At 42.7% G+C, this 24,242-nt stretch overlaps 1 protein-coding gene across 1 annotated transcript in view; it reads right to left on the minus strand.

Moving 5' to 3' along the window:
* Nucleotides 1-2,460: 2,460 nt before the first annotated feature.
* Nucleotides 2,461-24,242, minus strand: part of gpr153 (G protein-coupled receptor 153) — a 61,108-nt gene continuing 39,326 nt past the window's right edge. The window contains exons 4-5 of the mRNA XM_079467065.1: nt 11,893-12,077; nt 2,461-9,255 (exon numbers count right to left, since the gene is read on the minus strand). Coding sequence (XP_079323191.1) covers nt 8,482-9,255; nt 11,893-12,077 — 959 coding nt within the window. The 3' untranslated portion in view covers nt 2,461-8,481. The remainder of the gene's footprint in view (nt 9,256-11,892; nt 12,078-24,242) is intronic.

A 24,242-nucleotide genomic window follows, 5' to 3' on the forward strand; every position in this document is an offset into this window, starting at 1 on the left:
TTCCAAACCATTGATGGAGAAGAAAAGAAGGGCACGAATCAATAAATGTTTGAATCAACTGAAGAGTCTACTGGAAACTGTATACTATAACAATGTAAGGAAATTAAGTCCTTAAACTTTAAATCTGTCATTAATCTCTGTCTCGTTATGTTTTCATAATTTACCTTTATTGTATCCTTTAGATCCGCAAGCGAAAACTGGAAAAGGCTGACATTTTGGAGCTGACGGTAAAACATTTGAGACACCTGCAAAACACCGAGAGAGGTTTGTATGGCATTTTGTAAGGCTCATGTCATAATCTCTGACATTACCAGTTTAAGTGTCCAAGAGCAGGATATGTTTTTTATTTATTTTCATAATTATATATTTTGATCTGATGAATCGTAATGCTTGACATTTGTTGGGTAGGCAAATGAAACGGGGCCTTATATAGTAGTAGCCAGCACACGTTGAAACCCAACGTGTTTTTTTGAGATAATGATATACATTTCATTATATTGTTTTTTTATTGTGTATTGTGTGTTTTGAATGATTAAGTGTCTTAAATGATTATCTGTATTACGTGAATGACTGTACGTGGACACTTAAGTGTGAATATCTGTCAATACAGGAACCTCCACGTGTTGTGATTCTGCTGAATATCAGGTTGGCTACAGGAGTTGTCTAGCTGGTGTCAGTCAATATCTCCTCATGTCGGACACAGACAGTAACTCCCACTCGATGTTGACACATCTCAAGAGCAGAATAACAGACTCCAGACTTCTTCATTTCAGGACCGCGGAGAGCGACGCGTCACACGCTCAGCGTCTGTCGCTCAAAACAGACGCTTATCGCTCTGTGTCGAAGAGGAATGACATTTGTCAGAAAGAAAGAATATTCGTCGCACAGCTTGAGACTCCGGGATCCATGCACATGAAAAACAGACATATCAGTCTTCAAAATGCAAATATTGATCGGCGATTTATGGCAGCATTGAAACAGAATTATTGGCGGCCATGGTAAAACATCATCACGTTTTAAAGGCATAAACATCTCAGTTGCTCTCATTTCTGTTTACCGCTCACCGTATTTGTATAGATCATATTTTTGTATAGCTGTGGAACAATTGTTTATTTTAATAATAAAATATAAAAAAATCGATTGAATGTGAATTTTTGTTAACATCATTCAAAATGTAAACGTTTTACCTACCCACTGCTGCAAACTCTCCACTGTATTTGACTTCTAATCGCGAGGTCATGCCACGTAAACCCGTTTGTAAACTAGCTATTTAACTTAATAGTTTCACCTTTATTTCTCACCATATCACAAAACAAAATGGGTAACAAACTATTCTGATGCATTTCGTTATGGCAAAGCCTTCGTGTACAATAACAGTCACCCAGGAAATAATGAATTACATTAGTGATTCTCATAACTTGTCCCTGACTGCAATATAACTTATATTTTATCATAACTCTGATCAAAACTAGCATAATTGCACTTCTAATGTCACTTCTGGTTAGACCTAAACTACATTTCGTTACACTGTACTTGTATATGTGTAATGACAATAAAGTTGAATCTAATCTAATCTAATCTAATCTAATAAATAAACTTTATGGAGAAATTTGACTATTAACATGTAACATTAATTTAACTCTGCACAGATGAATGAAATTACTTGAAAAAAGATTAGTTAATTTTGCTGAACGTGATTCAAACATACTAATCACAAAAATGACTTGAACTTCCCATCACTGGCACTGATCCCTGAGAGACCCCAATGAGCGTGTGGTGAGCAGTGGACAGCGAGCCCCTCCAAGAAACCCTGAAGGATCTGCCGGAGATGTAAGATTTGAACCACTGGAGAGGGTAGCCTGAGATTCCTAGTGATGACAGGGTTGCTAGCAGTATCTGGTGATTGACAGTGTCGAACAGTCTAGCAGAATCAGGACCGAGGATTTAGGCTCGATAGCAGTGCCGTCTCAGTGGAGTGGTTTGTTTTGAAACCAGATTGCTTGTCATCCAGTAGTTTGTTCTGGGATAGGAAGGAAGACACCTGTTTGAAAACTGCCCTTTCAAGAGTTTTCGCAATAAATGGGAGGAGAGAGACAGGTCTGTACAGTAGTCAAGGGGGTCCAATGTGAATTTCTTAAGTAGGGGCGTGACCTGGGCCTGTTTGAATGTGGATGGAAACGTGCCGGTGAGCAGGGAGGTGTTGATGATGTGTGTAAGTGCAGGTGTGATTGTGCTGGATATGGCCTGAAGGAGATGGGAGGGGATTGGTCAAGGGGACAGGTGGTGGGTTGGCAGGAGAGAAGTCTGGTCACTTCAGTGTCAGTCAGTGGAATGAAAGAGGATAGTTCGATGTTTGAAGTGAGTGTAGTGTGTACCGAGGTCTCAGGTGCTGAGAATGGTTTTCTCAGTGAAAAATACAGCAAAGACAGTCAAAGATGAAGTGGGTGGGGGATTAGGGGCAAAGGAGGTCAAGGTTTATTTATATAGCACCTTTGGTCAAGTGTTGACAAAAGTGCTTCACAAACAGCACTAAAAATATACATGATAAAACAAATCACACAAAGTATTATTATCTGATAGCTGATTTATATAAAAACAGAAATACATAATAACATGGTACAGCATAAAAAACTACCCCCAACAAAATATGAGAATAAATCCAAGTTTGGGGTAAGCCTGAGAGAAAAGATATGTTTTAATTGATACTTTAAAAAAATGAGAGCGTTAAATGTCTTGAAAAGGTTCAGAGTGTTAGGTGATGTGGTAACACTTGCCGAAAAAGAGGAGAGTAGTTACTGATTCCATTAATAATCTAGATAAAATCATTAAAATACTCTGAATATCTAAATAGTTGTTGTGATATCACTCATCCTATCCCTCATCCTAAGTGTAGCATTCTTCATTGAAAACTATTGCATCGTTTAACCAAAAATGCATTTGATGGAGTACAAATACTTTTTCATAAGCTCATTTGAGTTGTCTTTGTTCTGTTGTTATATTTTGGCATCAAATACAATATTTGTATAGAAACTTTGATCTGCAAAGAGAACAGAAATGTTTATTCTTTCATTAGAAAGTAAATGTGAAGTAGGCTACTTCAAATAACAAAAACAGTAGTTTGCAGAAGGACCACTCCAAAGTGTACTTCCACAACTATACTTATAGTCTATGCTTGTGTGCATAGTGTAGTTTATCAAAAAGTTGATCAAAATACACTTTCCAAAAAATAGGCAAATATTACTCAACTATCATGAAAAGGCTATTGTTTTAAAAAGCGTATTTACAACGAATTTTATAATCACGTTCTTTAAGAATTAAATGCAAAACATTAAATGGTTCCTTTTTAGAATTTGCTATCATACTTTTTGAGGTGACTTTAAAATTGTGACCACTGAGACAAAAGCCACTGTAGTTCTGCAACACATCAGCATGGTCTTCAGGTTACACCAGAGAGTAAAAAGAGGAAAAAAGCCAAAGATAAAGAATGTGACATAATAGGAAAACACATTTCAGTTTGAAATCTATCAAATTATAATATTTGGAACAATAAAACAATCCCTTTTCACCTCGCAACCTTAGCTGTTGTTGTAAATCTTGCAAAAATAGCTAATGTAGTAGTGATTTATTCCATTTCCAGTGTTAATGCTACATATTATAAATTTCTGCAAAAAATAATTTATATAACTTCATAAAACAAGTGCCAGGCCACTTCAAAGTCAAGTGGATATTAGTCATTAAACATGTTTTACCAAATATCAGTCACATTAGGCACATTAGAAAGGGGGGAGACCATGTCCATTATAATGCTGCCAAGATACCCCCTGAAATTTCAGAATTATTCTGTATTTCATATTACCCTTCCGTCGTTTCCTATGAAATGTTTACTTTTTCACTAAAAGGGCCCTTTCTTTAAAATGTAAGAATGTGCAACTTTTTTTGTGCAGGCTGCTAAATGTTTTTGTTAAGTCTCACTTTTTGATAAAAGGCTGTATAGTTGGAAAAACAATGCATGAGAAATACATCTTAAATCTTCACAATGCACTTAACATAAATTCTTTTCAAACTATTTAGTTAAATGAAACAGCAGCCACCTATGGCAGCCATGTCTAGAAGTACAAACATAATCCTGCACTTTAAAATACTAACATCTTCAAATTAAAACAATGTAACAAAATAAAAATTCATGCCACGCCATCAGAACCTACAAAAACACAGGAGTCTGTGAATGGTTATGTGTTGTAAACAAACAGTTTGTGACTACTTACTGCAGAAGTTGCACAACCCAGATCTGTGAGCTCTTTTATTTTCACTAATAACAGTTTACAACCCACAGAAAAGCAAAACATTTCTAAACAATAAATTATTAAAATGATGTCCCCATGCTATCTCAAACTTTCTTCCAATAAGACAAAAAAACCCAGCTGCAACAGACAGCGGTAAAGTTAGTTTGACGTTTGACATTCATTAGACATTCAGTTTTAAACCAATTCAACTCTTTCCGCCTGTTATGTTTTGACCCCAAACTTAGTCAGACAGACAAATACAGTATATGCCCTTTACGTTTCTTGAAATATATTTATTTCTTTTTTTATATTTTTGGGGGAACTATCACTTTAAGTTGGTACAGTATATTAAACATAAAAAACAAAAAAGGTATAAGCAGATTAACAAGTTTTATTAAATTTGTTTTGAGCCCAAACTTACTAAATCAACCAAGCGGAAAGAGTTTAATTGTAATGAAATTGAATGTCTACAGTAGCGAATCCTCAGAGCCCTCTAGGATGACCTAAACTATCGAAAAAATTATATGTAAAAACGTTTAAATATTTTTTTCCATTAAAGTTGGCAGATATGTATATTTGAATTCTTCTTGAGTTTTACTGGTGGTTGGCAAACCAGCTTATAGGTGCATTACCGCCACCTTCTGAACTGTAGTGTGGATCCAATTATTGGCAATTACCTCAGTCATTCTTAATAATATATATATAAGAATCTTTTAAGAATTAAGTTAATTGCTCATTTGCTTCCTTCAACTCCAATTTAGACTATTCTTAAATGTAAATTGTAATTCCAATTGAACAACTGCTTCTATTTTTTCATATCCTTAACATTCTATTAAAACATTCTATTCATTTTATATAAATGTCTTCCTGTACTGTTTGTATCCTAATAATTCTGCCATATTGTTTTAGAATAGTATTTTATAGTTGTTTTTGAGTCACCTTTAGTTAGTAAAACTAGAATTTCTATTATTTGTGTTTTAACAGATTCTTTGGCTAACCTTAATCTACTACTTCATTATTCTTCACCCCTACATTTGCAGGATCCCAAATGAAGGATACCTTCAAACCCATATTATGTAATATATTTATCATTTGATATATTTTATTTAATACATCTATTACATGGTTTCCCTGTTTTAATACTGGATAATGCTGACATTCCATCTGATGCAGTTAAAACATTGTTTTCCTTCTGTTCTTCAATCCACTTTAACCATGTCATAATTGCAACCAGTTCTACTGTATAAACAGAAATGTGATCTGTTGTCCTTTTTTATTTAACGTTCGTTTTTAGGAATATAAACTCCAGCTCCTATATTCCCAATCTCTGGATTTTTTAACCATCTGTAAACATCTTTAATTCTGTTGTATATTTCCTTTCCATAACATTTGTAGCTATATATCATTCAGGCAATTGTATCATAGTGTCTTTTAATTCTTCTTGATGGCATTCAAAAGGACCAGTGAGAAATGTCTGAATGTGATACTGAGGGACAATACTGTATTTGATTTAAACCAATGTCCCATGCTTTTATATTATTTATCCATCCCAAACTAATTTTGATTTATTATGTTCCCAAAACTCCTGAACTACATTCTTTGCAGGGTGCATAACATTATGTCCCTGTAAATTCACACTAGAAGACATCATCATTTTCGTTCTCCTTATAAACAAAAGCATCTCTCCCATTTCCACTTGAATTGCTGCTACTGGTGAAGATTTAGTTACACCACAACAAATTCTTCAGGCTTGGTTTTGTTGTACATCCAATATCTAAGGTTACTCTCAGCCGCAGACACATTGTCTAAACTAGATCTCATGAGAGCCAGAAACAGTATATGTTCTTAGTGATGCTCTGATTGCTCCCCAATCACGTCCCGAAAGACATCGCAGAATGTTCATGTTTAGACTTTATCTATGTGTTGTTTTCCCCATGTCAACTTTTCATCAAAAAGCATTCCCAAAAATTGAATCACCATTAAAACTTGTTTATGCCCTTTAGAAAAACAGAATATCTGCGTTTTAATAGTCGATAGTTTAAAACCCCATTTATAAGACCATATTTCTGCTGTTTTAATTGCGATCCGCATTTTCTTTTTCATACAATATATTCAATATTTCTTCTCTTAATCCGTATTATCGGCATACAATGATTTTCTTTTTCCATATTCCACTTTCCAACATACATACCTCTTTCTGTTACCAACTTCTCCATTCTTTTTCCCAAATGCGAAGTCAATGCTATTGGCCTGTAATTTGATGGATCTGATGAGTCTTTCCCAGGTTTTCATATTGGAATAGTAATTGACTGCTTCCAAAACTGATGGAATTTGATTAAATTAAATCCATGTACCGTATGATTTAGCATTGTCCAGCACAGGGGTCGGCAGTCCGTGGCTCTCGAGTTGCATGTGGCTCCTCTGCCCCCCGCTGTGGCTCCCTGCAGTCTTTATAAGGCCCTGTTTATGCCTTGTTTTAAGATGCGTTTTGGTCGTATTTGCTTTTTCAGATATTAAATTTGAATACACGAAATAAGTACATGCAATGCTAACTAACCGGAAATGACAGAAAACTTCAGCAGCGGTTTTATTTCTGCTTTGACAGATGTGAGACAGAGCTGAACACTGTATTCATGTTTTAGAAATGGAATGGTGAGCAAACATTCTGATTGGTACATTTTTAATATTGCATTATAGCCGTATATTATAAAATCCAGTTCTGGTTTTAACCATGTTTCTTGAATACATATTATTTGTAGTGGATTTTGTAAATTTTGTTTAAATTCCTGACTTTTAGCTATAAGACTTCTTGCATTTCATTGAAGTATTTTAAGTCTTTTTAACCTATTGTTGTATATCCAGCCCATGTTTGTGAATGGGATGTTCCTCCGCGTAGCATTTTTCCTACAGTTTCTTTATCCAGCTCTATTATACAAAGATACTTTTCTGCTGATTTCACAATTATCTTGATTTTCTCAGTTTTCTTGTCTGTTTGAGCCGTTCAATTTACAAAATCGGAATAATACAAAATCACTTTTCTTTACAAATTCTCCTCCTTGATTATTTCACATCATTCACGTGATCTTGTTTCGTTACTTATCGTGACATCCTCTTTTAATTTCTTTGACTGATTAGGAACTTTCCTCAATGCTTCAGCATTTGTTATTCCTTGTGATACTTTCACTTTCTGAATTTCTGATGCTCTTTTACGGACTTTGCATCCGCGATGTGCAGAACAGTGATCCCCTCCACAATTGCAGCCCTTTATCTTTGCTTTCCATATTCATGTTCCCAGCAAATACGTATTTGCCAAACTGTATTGCCGCCACCATGCCCATATTTTTGACACTTCAGACATCTCAGAGAACATATGACCTTAGTTCATAACCCAGATATACTCTTGTTGGTAATCATTCTTCATCAAATTGAATCATTACTGACAGACTTGCACTCATCTCTCCATTGCTTTTAACCGTTTTGCACTACTTTTGCTCCGCTCATGCTTTATTTTAGTTCTTCCATCTTTATGTGGGAATTCCATAAATTACTCCTCTGACTTGTTATTTTTCTGCTATGGTTACCTTCACTTTTTTCCCTTCTATTTGACAAATTCAAATAGCTTTGCCTTGCTGTGCACTATCCTTGCATTCAATTATCATTGCTCCATCTCACATTGTTCTAGCACTTTTTATTTCTCCTATCAATTTATTTATTGATTTTGTACGTTTTATGGGTTCCACTCACCAAACGATGCTCCCTCTTACTCTTTCTATCACTTTCCTCACTACATGAAATCGCTGCCTTTTAAAAAAAAAAGATTCCTTCTTCGCTTTTTGCCAGTATTAATCCTACCATACTTCAGTCCCCTATTTTACCGCAGTCCACCTCCATACATTCTGGTTCACTATCATACCCGTCACTTCCTTCTGCCGTCTCGGATCCATGCACAGTTCAGTTGTTACCAACCGCCTGAAGCCATATTATCAGTATATTGACTTCCTAGATCGATGCGGACTCTTTCCATGTGAGATTTCGAAGTCTCACAAGAGTAATTCAAGAATACGCAGCAGTCGCAGTTCTGCGATGAACTTCTGCTCGGACGGCACAGTTCGCTACTGATGTCTAATGAATTTCAAACGCCAAACTAACTTTACCACCGTCTGCAACAGCTGTATAATATTGGTGGGGAAAGTGTGCATCAGTTTGTGTATCCTATAGACTTGGTGGTAAAAGTGACGTGACCCGAGGAAGCAGATTGCGAGCTAATAAAACTATTTGTGCTTCCTTTGTTTACGCCTTTACACAGGTTCTTGTCATACGCCCAAGGGGGTGGCGCGTCGACTTGTGCTGTCCTTACATCTGAAGAGGGCCCAACGCCTGTCCGCGCATTCGGGCCCAAATTATCCATCTTTGTTGCGCTCTTCTCGCCGTTCCCATGTTCGTGTATTGCCCTCATGCCCGAGCCTTTGCTGCCGTCCTTCGCTATTCTCAAAGCATCCTGGGCGATTTCAGTCTTGCCGTGTTCAAAGCAGCGTCTCAACGCTTGAGGCTCGCGTTCAAAATGCGTGAGCGGGAAATGCGGCAATAAGATAATGTGTTGCTCGAACATGTCGGGCATGAGAGGTACCGCTGAGGGACGTCGCGGGCTCCGCATTGGACTGGCCAGCGGCGTCTCATCGATGAAATTGATGACTTCGTCTCGGCTAAAGCACTTGAAATCATCCTCATAACACTCGACCCGCGGAATCTGCTTGAGCGAATGCATGTCCTCGGACCGCCGCCGTTTGCGTTGAGCATGGTTCTCCTCGCGGCAAGTTGCAGAGCTGCTCCGGCGTCTCTCGTGGCGCGGCGAGCTGTACTGCGGGATGCCGATGATGTCCTCCGTGGAGCCCCAGCGATGCAGGTAAGACGGGATCTGACCGGTGGTCCACATGTCGGTTTCGTCGTGGGAGTATCTTCTTGTAGGGGGCACCTGGAGTGACACAGACCAATGATAAGTGACGGTCGAGGAACGATCAACAGTCAACTCAAGCATTTCTGCATGCTATCGATGCTAGTGTAAAAAGCAACGATGAAACCCCGCCCCTTTAACCTACTGCCACAGGCGTGAAAACAAATCAAAGTATGTGGGCAACTCCAGGCAAACGTTAACTTTATCCCCAAAGCTTTTTTCACCGTACTGATCGATCTGTAAAATGATGAAAGTTATATCCTAAAGTTTTTCAAAACATGATTTTACCCTATAGGCATAATTCTTGTACCACCCATAGTGGTCCATATTCCTCATAAATGGGCACATGAAAAATAAAGGAAACAACTTTTTTTCTGTTCTTTGACGAGCCATCTGTTGGGTATCCCTCATCCTAAATAGAAAACATGGATATAGAGAAGACTGATATTTTTCTAGAATCTGTAAACAGGGGCTTAGGAAAATATAAACAGATGGTTCAGCTGTTAGCGTGATAACGTCATAACTACAAAAGGTAATGTTTTGACTGAAAATGTCACATCCATTATGCTGGAATTGCCCATGTACTAAAACATATGAATGAGGTCTATGAAATTCATCCCCCAATATTGAATGAAAAGAATGAAATATTGACGAATTGCCATGCGATAGGTGTTAAAATAAAGTTAATTTCACGAGCAACTCAGGCCTACTGGCTTGCTTTTGAAAGTGGTACTTTAAATCCCCTACAAACGTTTTGTGTGCAAGGGTCATTTTTCTAATGCCGTATTCTTCCAATTGATACTCACATTCCACAATGTTCTGAGAACTACACAGGAAAGACATAAAATGTGTTTTTAGTAATTGAAAGAAATCTAATAACACTATTCAAAGCATACAGCACAAGCTTATAGCAGGAAAGCGACTGCTGTTGGTTCAAATGCAGGAATGGGACAGCAGAGTTGAGGTTTGATCGATCATGATCGCACTCTGACCAGCAGAGGGAAGCAAAGCATTATTAAATCTTTCTTCACAGATGCCAGCCGTTTTATTAAAAGCCTTGTTCTTATCGATTAGAAGTATTTTTATAGCCTTTAACCAGCTACGGGACACACTGAAACGAATAATGTCTAAAACATTAGATTTTTGTTTTCCTGTTGCTTTGAATAAAACTTTGTTTGCTTTCAAACATAAACATTAGTAGCTGACAAGAATGACTATTGTTTGACAGCACTTTGTCGCCTTGAAATAATAAGGTTCTATCGGCATTCTAAACAGTTTTCAGATTACAAGTTTTTGCATTCTATATGAAAAAGTCACAAATTGTATACATGACAAAACATGACATCATATAAACGAGTTGTCACAAGAATATACTGTATGTGTAACTCAATTTTTTTAATTAAAAAACGTCAGCTACGAACGTATAATTCCAAGGCGACAAATTTTTCTCTGTGTTGTTTTCTCTAGGCTGAGGGCAAAAAATTATAAATTGTACTTTCCAGAAATAATGACGTTCTGATACTCCGTGATGGTGATGGTGATGCAAAACACTGGTGACAGCGATTCTGTCCTCTAATATTCTGTTCTACAGTATTATTCTAAACATCAGTGTTTTGTTGCAACACAATTTTGTCACCATATCCTTTCAAACAGAATGCTAGGATTTTTTTTTATTTCAAATTTTTTCATGCGACATGTTTATTAACAGAATCAGCGATGGAAGCCAGTCAGGCGCTGCAACGTGTCTAGCAAAGTTTTTTTTGTTCCAGTCGGACATTCTTTTATTGCTGGTCAGTTATGAATGAAACAGATGGAAAAGCGCTCACGCCAATGTACAGTGAGGTTACATGTGGATGTTTGTAGTGAGCGCTGATGGACTACATCTGAACCAGGGCTGCACGATATTGAAGAAAATGCCATAAAATGTGCTTAAAGTTTGTATAATCTATTTCAATTACATTACAAATGTAAAAACTTAAAGAGTACATTACACTCTTTTGGTCAAGATCAACCTCAAACTTTGACTGTTCGTTACCTTTTAAAGTATTCAGATGATCATTCAGTAATTGCAAACAGTTGCCATATTTTCATGCATTTTCCATAAAATATCTTACAGCCCTAAGGTGAACTATCAGTTTAAATGAAATAATAAAGGTTCAAGGGTGAGGAGAAGCATTACACAGCTCTTAAACTGATTTGGGTATGAGTTCTTCATTACCTCGTACTGTGAGCTTTAAAGATTTGAATTGTGTTCTGCAACACGGATCTAACATCAGACTTTATGCTGTAGCGGTGCAGAGTGTCCACATCATGAGATTTCTGTCCTGAGTTTATTTTGAATTAGCATTCAAATAGTTTCATTCAAAAAGTTTAGAGAGTGACTTCAATGACTAGGCCTATACAGAAGATACACTGAGGTGAAGAAAGCAAAGTTAGGGTTAGGTCACTCAAACGTTTGTCATTCAAAACAACATTCTCCAACGCCAAAACTTAATATGTAAAAAAAGAAATAAGTAATAGGAAGGAAAATTAGTGCAAATAGTATTATTTTCAACGAATATATTGCATCTTTGAAAAGGAGGAGGGCCATTGCAACATGCACATTTGTACAGTTAAAAAAACAACGAAATATGACAAATGAAATCAATGCAAGTATACCTGCAAATAGTGCATTTTATCTTCCTGAAGCTCCCTCATTGGATAACCCTGGGGGCCCCCCCTTTCTAAGGTGGACAATTCGTACTTGGCAATACGGTCTACCGTCATGATATCAGCAGCGGAGCTATAGTCAAATGCTCTGTCATATATTAAGTCCTGATGAATGCCTCCGTCCTGGCTGTTTTCTGCAAACGCAGAAAGCATATATATATATATATATATCAGGATTAAGAAGATAAAACGTGCTTAGAATACACAGACAGACAGACAGACAAACAGACAAAGAGGGAGGAAAAAACAAGTCCATCAACTTTTCTTTCTTTGGTGGTTGGGGTCCGCATTGGAACTTGTTAAAAAAGTTGCTTTGATGAAAATTGGCAGTGGATAAAACGCTCTAGAATGAGAGCAAAGCATTTTTACTGAACGTCTCAAATTTGATCCTCTGAAATGATTATTTGGTGTTCACAGTTTTTTTTTCTCAAAGGTTAAATGCAGTTGTAGGGCATTGTGAAATGCTGTTTTTCTAGCCGAATGGTAATACAGCGGGATGACTGATGAAATGCTGTTAGCGCAAGCAGCTTTGCATGCACTCGAGTGGGACACGACGACAACAACAACAAAGACCCTCATACATACAACTGAGCTGTGTTACACATGGCAAACCGTCTGGAAAGAAGCAGAGCACCAATCAAGTGGTTAAAACACAATATCCATCTTTAGTACACTTTCTAGTATAAAACCTCACATTGTTCACCATTATCATGTGACCTCATTTCTCTCACCATAAATAAATTCCATTGTCACCATAGTTTTTGCTGTTTTAAACAATGTGGGAGTGCAAGAAGCCTGCAGATCCTCGAGGGAGTAAGAATTATATGATGCTGGCTAATAGAAAGTTTCATTCTAGTAATTAGGGTAAATATGGGCAGTGGTGCAATGGGAGTATGGCACCATACTAGAAGCAACATTCAATTATTCAATATAGCAATGCAGTATGTAAAAGAGTAATGTATTTCTGGAGCTACATTTTAATTCCATTTTAGGTGCAAAATTTAAATGAACATTCAGTCATGTACAGTACATTTGCCAGTTCCTGCACTAGTTTTAATATGTTCATTAAATAGATATTTGAAGGCTTTATAAATGATATTTCAGTATGATTTGCATTCTCGCAAGTAACTTTTAGTTTTATCTTTTTTAATAATCCTACATTTTGGTACGATCTAAATTTTTTCTTAAATGCATTAACAAGAAAAGGTTGAACATTTGGGATTGCAATTTCATTCACATACCGCGTGTTGAAATTCAATGCGCACTTGAAAATGCATATCGAGGTGACCACGCCCCCTCCCCATACAGTTTTTTAATGCATAAAGGCAGAAGTAGTGATGGATTTCACACCTTATGTTGCACTTTCTTTAAATAGAGAAATACATTAGCAGAAATCCCAGAGTCACAGACTTTAAGCAGTCGCTGCATGTAAAGTATAAGCCGATCAACACCGTACAATTACTGTGTAGCAACTATTGTAGAGCCCTGAAATGTGGGAAAGACTTATAGAAAGTGGTTTAAATAAAACCAAAATGAAGTAAAGTAGACAGGGGACTTTATGGAGGTCAGTGTGTACACACACTTTCTAAAGCGGCAACAACATAAATCCCTTAAGGAAAATCATTTTTTCTGCCTTGAAACATACAACCTGTTGTTTGTTTTTAAGATTGGGTGTACATAACAAAGTAGTTGTGTCAACCGTTTGTGTGAATAAGATCCGTTTTGTTGTCAAAGAGATTCACACATGCAATAGATACATTCATGCTTCCCTTTTTGTGCTTGTCTACTAGACAACTGAAAGCTGGAATTTTGTTGGCTCTGTACCTTTGGCAGAAAGTTTGGTTACCATGGTGAACTTTTATGATTGAACTCAGATTTTTCATAAAAGCATCACATGATCGTGAGCAGGTCTGTCTCATTCAATCGATCTTTTCTTCAAGAAATGTTTTTCAGGTTTAATACAACTAAAGCGTTTGACAGCTTTTATGGCATAAAGTCAATGACCACAGAATAATATTATAATTGTTACAGTACAAACACACATACTATCAGCAGAACTTGAATTGTACTGAAACTAACAGTAATCTTAAGAAATTGCATAATATACTCTTGCAAACACAACAATAATTGGGCCAGAAATCGAAGTCACATGATAAATCTACTTATTTATATACAATAAATCACATGATAAACCTATAAAAGTATAAAGCAGGGGTCAAAAGTTTACAATCACCTTGCACAATCTGGAAAATTTGAATGCCTTGTGTTGCCTTCTTGAGCATCAGAGAATGTTTGTATCTTTTGTAACATATGTGTTAACATATGTGTGTTAACTGAGTCCATCAGTTAACCTCAGTGTGTAAAGACATAATGTCGACGTTCACTGCTGAACAGAGGTCAGATATACAGAAGATGCTGGAAATGCATCAGTCAACGGTTTAATGGCTCACATCAAAGCTAAAACTGATTTGCCAAGTGAGAGATGTTCATGGGGCAACATACTTTCTATACTATGTGCACCCCAAACCATAACTTATCCCTGAAACCAGAGGCAAAATGCTAGGTGAATTACAATGGTGTAGTAACACCTAGACCTGGTCGTAAGCCTAAACTTCAAATGAACCATAAACGTATACCTCACATCTGATTGGTCACTTGAAATGTTGTCCCGGGGTCAACAATAGCAAGATTTACACTATGGAGCCAGAAGCGGGCGTGCTAGTACGTGCCAGAGCCAGTCAATCGTGCATCGAAGGGCTTAAGGTTGTTCCACATTGCGTGTGGCGGGACACAGCAAAACGAATATCTTTCGTTTACAGCTTTCATATCAAGACTGATATTTCACTTCATAAAGCCAGGTGGCGCTGATGGACAATGCGGTCACTGTTGTTTCAGTAAAAGAGGAAATGCAGCTAAAGGTGCAGCTGGAAGCATACAGACTTATGTAAAACGTTGTATAATCAGTGTACATTGTATAATGTCAGTGTTTCATGGCTGTGTCATACTTTAACAAGAAAATGGTTATGAATGTTGTGTTTATAGCACCACATAAGCATTTTTTTCAACAGATATTGATAATCTGACATTACTTCAGAACATTTACATTTAGTCATTTAGCAGACGCTTTTATCCAAAGCGACTTACAGATGAGGAAACATTGGAAGCCATTGTAACAACAGATTGATGTATGCGGTTATGTTACAAAGTAATTACGCGGATCATTGAGCTAAAAATCACAATATACATATTAATGATTTTAAATATTTGTAGGTAATATTGCAGTTTAAATTAAGGATTTGAACAAGCCTTTGGATTCATGAATATTAGTAAAGCAGCACTATAGAACTTCTGCTCACAGGTTTCCCCATGTGGTGGCTAAGCGCAATTGTCTGTTACCACTGTTGTAAATAATGTCACAGAATAAGATTCCACGCAAAACAAGAACTTGTTTACTAAGCTGATGGAACCGCCGAATGCAGAAACACGGTTTGGAAACCATATTGCAGGCAGGGGATGGGCGGGGCTGTGTTAACCTACCCCAACACTAGGGATGGGCGATATGGCCTAAAAAATGTATCCCGATAACTTCAGGTATTTATTGCGATAAAGATACCAATGACGATAATATTTATATATATTATTATAAATTATTCTCTTCTGTAAAATTGCAGATTATGTTATGTTTAAGTTTTTTTTTTGCTGGCATGTTTGGATGAGCCCGGACCTTGGCTAAGGGACACAGTCGGAGCTTCACTTCACTGCGGCTGAATCGGTTTGTTGTATCACTGCACTTGTACTTTCTTTAATATTAGTGTATTTTATTCGTAGCATACATTGTTACTTATCACTGTCGTTGCTAACTTATCCTGATATCTTGCACCTCATGTCAAATGTTTAGGGAAGCGTGTAAGGACCTTAGAAAACACTTTGTATGCGAGCAATATTAGTGCGCACAGTTCGGTTCTGCTTGAACAACCCCCGCTGCTGGGAAGCTTTGTGACTGTGAGACGGCGTAGTCGCAGGTCAAAACATCACTCAAACGTTCCGACTACAGTCTCGAACAGGTTTGCCCCGCTCAGCGACGCACCGACTGAGAAACCTGCTGAAAGTGCCCTAGTTATCAGTGATTCTATTGTTCGGAACGTTAACATAGAGGCACCAGCCACCATAGTCAAATGTTTACCGGGAGCCAGAGCGCCGGACATCAAGTCAAATTTAAATGTGCTGGCTAAGGCTAATCGTAAATTCGGTAAGATAGTTATTCACGTCGGCACAAATGATGTTTGACTCTGTCAATCGGAGATCACAAAAGATACAAAAGATAATATTAAAGAGGTGCGTGAGCTTGCAAGTATGATGTCAGACACTGTGATATTCTCTGGCCCCCTCCCTGCTTATCGTGGTGATGAGATACATAGCAGATTATCCACTAAATGGCTGGTTGTCTAAGTGGTGCCTGCAGAATGATTGAACACACTCAGGCTCTAAAGAAAACGGCACGAAAAATGCAACTTTAAGAAAACTAAATAATAGGTATTTCAGGTACTGCCTGGAAGGATAGTATTAGAAAATACAGGAAAGCCCTAACGTCTACAGGCCGCCTACCTTTCATCACTAATAGCAGAAAACCAGCATAACCCTAGGTTTTTATTTGATACAGTGGCTAAATTAACCAAAAATAAATTGACAGCGACCAGCATAGCAGTGATGATTTTATGAACTATTTCACAAATAAAATCCAAAAAATTATAACTATGCAACCAGAAGTGAAACCCGCTGAACAAACGACTAACTCCAAGCACCCCTAAAGAGAAATTGGGATTATTTTCTACTATAGATCACAATGAACTCTCTAAAATCATTAGATCATCTAAATCAACTGAAAGAGATGCTCCCAGAAATTATAGTTCCCTTTCTGTCGGTCTCTCGACGTTGTGTCGAACCAACAGATGGGGTTCGCCCCTGAGAACCTATCATGTTCTGACTATTTTGAAAAGGCCAATGAAATTGGCGAATGAAATTTGCATGCCGGGCTCCGCCCCCGGATATCCGGGTATAAAAGGGGAGCAGCGAGGGTGATGTGGGGATTATCGTGAGCGTTAATCCGTCAGCCGGCCGGCTCGCGGACCGCTCGCGCCCCGTCTCGCTTGTTTGGCAGTTCCCCAAGAATGGTCCTAAGCCGTCTTATTCCTCAGCCACGCGCTCGGACACGAGCCGTGGAGATGAGGTGTCTCTTGCAACAGCGGAGCGCGACCTGCTGGCATCAGACTCTGGCAATTCCCTGAAGCTCCCTCCCTCGGGAGGTCGAGCACAGGTGAGAGCAGACGTCAAGATGTCAGCCATGCTCGCTCGGACCGCAGTGAGTGTCGGATTGCGGTGCCCGGCTCAAGTGCCAAGTTTTACCGAGCTGCATAAGGAGTTCAGTAAGACCTGGAGCGCCCCCTTCGGCGCGCTTCCGTCTAGCTGACTCTATCGCTCTCTCTTCCCTCGGGGCGGGGAGGCAGCTAGGGACTATGTCAATGCACCCTGGGTGGAGCATGCACTCCCTGAACACCACCCAGTACCGCTGGGCACTCCCTGGACGAGGCCCCCCCTCGACACAGAGGCCCTAGCGCGCAGCTGGCCGCGGGACAAGCGGGAGTACGATTCAACCCCAGTGAGCCTCATTGCGCAGGTCCTGTGCAAGGTCTGGGAAGGGAGTATCAAGTGCTGCTAGTTGCGCCTTACGGGCCCAACTACACTTGGTCCTCGGAGCTAATAGTCCTGACGACAACTCCCCCTGGCCAAATCCCCTGGCGAAGGGCCTACTCGCAGGGGATGGGCACGTTGTGGCATTCGAGCCGGACCTTTGGGTCTGGCTCCTGGATGGGACGAGGAGTTCCTGGATGATCTACCCCCACAGTGGTGGAGACTATCACTCAGGCAACGGCCATGCCCACAAGGCTGGATGCCTTTAAAGTGGCGCCCCTTCTCGTCCTGGTGCTCTTCTCGAGGAGAAGACCCGCGGAATTGCTCGCTCAGGAACGTGCTGTCCTATTGCAGGAGAGGCTGGGGAGTAATCTCCCCTTCCACATTGGAGCGTGGGTACCCGCTGTCGCGGTTATCACGTACCAGTTGCTGGTGAGCCTCTGGGGCGGCATGACCTGATTATTAGGTTCCTCTAGGGCTCGTCCGCGCCCCGTACCCTCTTGGGGCCCCTTTTTTTTTCGGGCCCTGCGGAGAGCCCCCTTCCTCGTTCTGCGAGGGGGGTTGGCTCTCCTGCTGGGGCTCGAGTCCATCCAGAGGGTGAGGCACCTGCAAGCATTCCGTGTCCACCGATTGCCAAAATTCAGGCCCGGGGACTCTCACGTGATCCTGAGACCCCGGCCGACTTACGTGCCCAAAGTTCCGCCGCCCCCCTTTGGGAACTAGGTGGTGAACTTGCAGGCGCTCCCACACCGGGAGAAAGACCCAACCTGTACGTGGGGTGTCCAGTAAGCGCATTGCGCCTCTACTTGAACCACACGGAGGGCTTCAAGGCCCTGAGCAGCTCTTGTCTGTTATGGAGGTCAGCAACGGGAGTGCTGTCTCCGAGGAGAGTTGTCGCGCTGGAGCGCACACGCCGTCACTACGGCATGCCGATCCTAGCCCGTGCCCATTTGAGTGACGGTACACTCCGCTCGGGGTGTGGCCTCCTCGTGGGCATCGTCTCAGTGCGCCTCTCTGGCAGACATCTGTAGAGTTGCGGGTTGGGCTACGCTATACCTCGCAGAGGCTTGCAACCTCCGTGGTTCCCCGCGTGGCAACCCATGACCTCCCCCAGGTGGACATCCACCTTGCGGCATCCCGCACATACCTCCCATGAGTTCTCCCCTATTTGGTGAGACCATGTTGGTGTCTCCACTGTATTCCCCCTATGGTGGGAAGTGGTCTCCGTAGCGCACGTCCACATTGAGGGAAACAACGCTTACCCAGTAGCCCTACGGTACCGGATGGCTTCTCGTTTAGAGAACAAGGCCTCCGTCTGTGGTGGCCGAGGGCAGGGGCTACTCATCTTTGCCAAAAGCTCTGGGAGCCCCTGCCCCAGAGGTTACAAATTTTGCGATAGTGCTCACGTGTGGCTCGCCCAGGCCGGTCAATGTCGCTTCGCTAGAGATTGTGACGCGGCTTAGTGCTGTGGCGTTTTCAATAGGAACCCCATCTGTCGGTTCGACACAACGTCGAGAGACCAACAGAAAGGGAAGGTCTCGGTTACGTATGTATCCTCTGTTCCCTGATGTCAAGTCAAGTCAGCTTTATTTATATAGCGCTTTTTACAATTTTCATTGTTACAAAGCAGCTGTACAAGAAAAAATGACTAAGTAAAACATAAAAGGTTATGGAATTCAAAACACAGGTCAAATATCAGACACACGATAAATTCCTATATGCAGTGTTAATTAAATAAGACTACAAAATTCTAGCAGCCCCCCCGGCTAGGCCAAACAGTGCAAAACAGTATGCAAACGGTGGCGAGGAACCCAAAACTCCATTGGAGGAGAAAGAAAACCTCGGAGGGAAACCAGGCCTAACCAGGGGATTCCAGTTCCCCTCTGGCAAAAACTGCAGCCTCTGCACAAGCTCAACAGTGCTTGCACAACAAGGCAAAATAAAAAAGTAAGATTTAAAATTATCATTAATAATCTAATAGTGGCTGAAGTACTGTAGGGACGTCACTTCCTTCGTCCAGCATTTGTCAGGTCTAGGAATGGATTGCGCCCTGCCCGCTCCGCTCTTGTAACCTTGGAACAATGAGACAAGACTGGCTGAGAGTAGAGTACTGTTCTGCACTCTTTGATGCAACAAATGCATCAGTTGTTATTGGAAGTGTCCCTGGTTCCGAATGATCTAACTAGTGCAGCCTAGATCTTTGAAATACATATATTATGATAATGTAGTGTATGCAAGATTAAAAAGATGCGTCTTTAGTCTAGATTTAAACTGACAGAGTGTGTCCGCCTCCCGGACATTGCAGGGAAGACTGTTCCAAAGTTTAGGCGCTAGATAGGAAAAGGATCTGCCGCCTGCACTTGATTTTGAAATTCTAGGTATTACCAACTGACCTGACGCCTGAGAGCGTAGTGCACGTGATGGACTATAATACGTAAGAAGTTCTCTCAATTAGTGAGGAGCTAAACCATGCAAGGCTTTATAGGTACTAAGCAAGATTTTAAAATGTATGCGATGCTTTATAGGTAACCAGTGCAAGGTTGACAGAACCGGGCTAATATGCTCATACTTTTTTGTACGTGTAAGAACTCGAGCTGCCGCATTTTGGACCAGTTGGAGTTTTTGTAATAGGCCTGCAGGGCAACCACCTAATAGTGCATTACAGTAATCTAGTCTTGATGTCATAAAGGCATGTATAAGCTTCTCCGCATCTGATGATGACAGCATATGACGTAATTTAGATATATTTTTAAGATGGAAAAACGCAATCTTACAGGTGTTGGCGACCTGGTTCTCAAATGACAGAGTACTATCAAATATAAAGCCAAGATTCTTAGCTGAAGATGAGGGTTTTATGGAACATCCATCAATAGTTAAGCAGTATTCTTGGTTGTTACGTAGGGGGGTTTTCGGTCCGATAAGTAGCACTTCAGTTTTGTCCGAGTTCAGTAATAAAAAATTGCTACTCATCCACTTTTTTATATCGACTATGCATTCCACTATTCGATGGAATTGCTGTGTTTCGTGAGGCTTCGAGGAAATATAAAGTTGCGTATCATCAGCATAGCAGTGAAAGCTTATTCCGTGTCGCTTTATTATATCTCCTAGGGGTAACATGTATAATGCGAAGAGCATAGGCCCTAGTACTGAGCCCTGTGGTACACCGTACTGGACTTGCGATTTGCGTGATACCTCATTGTTTATTTTTACATATTGGAAACGGTCGCATAGATAAGATCTAAGCCATTTCAAAGCTATTTCCTTAATACCGACATCATTTTCAAGTCTATGTAGGAGCATGCTGTGGTCAATGGTGTCGAATGCAGCACTAAGATCTAGCAGCACCAATAAGGAGATACAACCTCGGTCAGACGCCATAAGCAGATCATTTGTAACTCTAATCAGAGCAGTCTCTGTACTGTGATGTGCTCTAAATCCAGACTGGAAATCGTCTCGGTTACGTATGTAACCTCTGTTCCCTGATGGAGGGAACAAGACGTTGTGTCGAAGCCGACAGATGGGGTTCGCCCTTGAGAACCAATCATCTCTGACTATTTTGAAAAGGCCAATGAAATTGTCGAATGAAATTTGCATGCCGGGCTCCGCCCCCGGATATCCGGGTATAAAAGGGGAGCCGGCGTGCTCATTCATTCACCTTTTGTGCTGAGGAGCCTGAGAGCATCTCGTGACTGCTGCAGCGGACGGCTATTGTCGTGGCATGAAGGACACAACGTCTTGTTCCCTCCATCAGGGAACAGAGGTTACATACGTAACCGAGACGTTCCCTTTCTGTCGGTCTCTCGACGTTGTGTCGAAGCCGACAGATGGGGTTCCTATTGAAAACGCCACGGCACTAGCCGCGTCACAATCTCTAGCGAAGCGACGTTGACCGGCCTGGGCGAGCCACACGTGAACGCTATCGCGAAATTTGTAACCTTCCAGTGGGCAGGCAGGGGCTCCCAGAGCTTTTGGCAAAGATGAGTAGCCCCTGCCCTCGGCCACCACAGACGGAGGCCTTGTTCTCTAAACGAGAAGCCGTCCGGTACCGTAGGGCTACTGGGTAAGCGCTGTTCCCTCAATGAGGACGTGCGCTACGGAGACCACTTCCCACCCTAGGGGGGAATACAGTGGAGATACCAACATGGTCTCACCAAATAGGGGAGAACTCATGGGAGGTATGTGCGGAATGCCGCAAGGTGGATGTCCACCTGGGGAAGGTCATGGGTTGCCACGCGGGGAACCATCTCATGACGACATCTCAGACGGAACCACCCTAGTGGGGGGTTACTACGTGTGGGGCACTAGGTCCGGTTAGAGCTATATGTAATAACTCAGCTTGATACCCGGCCATAGGCGGCAGGGCTGCTCCGCCGAGCCCGCCGCCCTGAGTGCTTATTGATGGATGGACGGACTGCCTATTCTTCACCCTTGGGGAAAGAAGGGAGGCAGCCCATAGCGCACTGATCCACCTAAGAAGGGGAATGGCGCTATGCGCAGGCGTACGCCCCACGACTGCTGGTCTCACCTGTTGGCAAGACTCGAGCTGCCGAGTCCCCACGGAGGTTTGCAAGCCTCTGCGAGGTATAGCGTAGCCCAACCCGCAACTCTACATATGTCTGCCAGAGAGGCGCACTGAGCCGATGCCCACGAGGAGGCCACACCCCGAGCGGAGTGTACCGTCACTCAAATGGGCACGGGCTAGGATCGGCACGCCGTAGTGACGGCGTGTGCGATCCAGCGCGACAACTCTCTTCGGAGACAGCACTCCCGTTGCTGACCTCCAAAACAGACAAGAGCTGCTCAGGGCCTTGAAGCCCTCTGTGTGGTTCGAGTAGAGGCGCAATGCGCTTACTGGACACCCCACGTAAAGGTTGGGTCTTTCTCCCGGTGTGGGAGCGCCTGCAAGTTCACCACCTAGTTCCCAAAAGGGGGGCGGCGGAACTTTGGGCACGTAAGTCGGCCGGGGTCTCAGGATCACGTGAGCGTCACCGGGCCTGAATTTTGGCAATCGGTGGACACGGAATGCTTGCAGGTGCCTCACCCTCTGGATGGACTCGAGCCCCAGCAGGAGAGCCAACCCCCCTTGCAGAACGAGGAAGGGGGCTCTCTGCAGGGCCCGAAAAAAGGGTCCCAAGAGGGTACGGGGCGCGGACGAGGCCTTAGCCCCTCGCGCCCTAGAGGAACCTAATAATCAGGTCATGCCGCCCCAGAGGCTCACCAGCAACTGGTACGTGATAACCGCGACAGCGGGTACCCACGCTCCAATGTGGAAGGGGAGATTACTCCCCAGCCTCTCCTGCAATAGGACAGCACGTTCCTGAGCGAGCAATTCCGCGGGTCTTCTCCTCGAGAAGAGTACCAGGACGAGAAGGGGCGCCACTTAAAGGCATCCAGCCTTGTGGGCATGGCCCTTGCCTGAGTGACAGTCTCCACCACTGTGGGGGGTAGATCATCCAGGAACTCCTCGTCCCATCCAGGAGCCAGACCCCGAGGTCCGGCTCGAATGCCACAACGTGTCCATCCCCTGCGAGTAGGCCCTTCGCCAGGGGATTTGGCCAGGGGGAGTTGTCGTCAGGAGTATTAGCTCCGAGGACCAAGTGTAGTTGGGCCTGTAAGGCGCAACTAGCAGCACTTGATACTCCCTTCCCAGACCTTGCACAGGACCTGCGCAATGAAGCTCACTGGGGGGAAGCGTAGTTCCGCTTGTCCCGCGGCCAGCTGCACGCTAGGGCCTCCGTGTCGAGGGGGGAGCCTCGACCAGGGAGTGACCAGCGGCACTGGGTGGTGTTCAGGGAGGCAACAGGTCCCCCTGTGCCCGCCCAAACCACACCCAAGCCGGCCCGGAGGGGTGGAGCCGTCACTTCCCATGAGGTGTCAACTGACGAAAAAGCGCTTGTCTGTATGGTTCAGGACACCCGGTGGGCGTGTGACATGCCGGGGCTTTGCCACCTGCTGTCTCCACTGGAGGCTGCGCGCTAGGGCCTCCGTGTCGAGGGGGTCCTCGTCCAAGGAGTGCCCAGCGGTACTGGGTGGTGTTCAGGGAAGCAACAGGTCCCCCTGTGCCCGCCCAAACCACACCCAGGCCAGCCTGCAGGGGTGGAGTCATCACTTCCCTAGGGGTGTCAACTGACGAGAGAGCGCTTGGCTGTCTGGTTCAGGACACCTGGTGGGCGTTTGACCTGCAGGGGCTTTGCCACCTGCTGTCTCCACCAGGGGTGGAGTCGTCACTTCCCACGAGGTGTCAACTGACGAGAGAGAGCTTGGCTGTCTGGTTCAGGACACCCGGTGGTGGTGTGACCTGCAGGGGCTTTGCCACCTGCTGTCTCCATGGGAGGAGGCGTTTTTGGGCGAGTTGCGATGACTGCAGCGAGCGAATGCCACCCTGAGGTTTAGTACGCTACGCCGGTCGTGCTGTCCGGGCCAGTATGCTGGCTCTGCACGAGAGGCCGGAGCCTCATCAGTGCAAGCAGGACAGCTAGCAACTTGAAGGCAGTGATCTGCCAACGCAGGCGGGGGCCCGTCCAGCGACCCGACACTGCGCGCCTGTTGCACACCGCACCCGCACCCTGTAGGGAGGCGTCTGTCGTTACCACGACCGGCCTCAAGACCTG

This window comes from Barbatula barbatula (assembly GCF_947034865.1).
Source record: "Barbatula barbatula genome assembly, chromosome: 11".
Taxonomy (NCBI): Eukaryota; Metazoa; Chordata; class Actinopteri; order Cypriniformes; family Nemacheilidae; genus Barbatula; species Barbatula barbatula.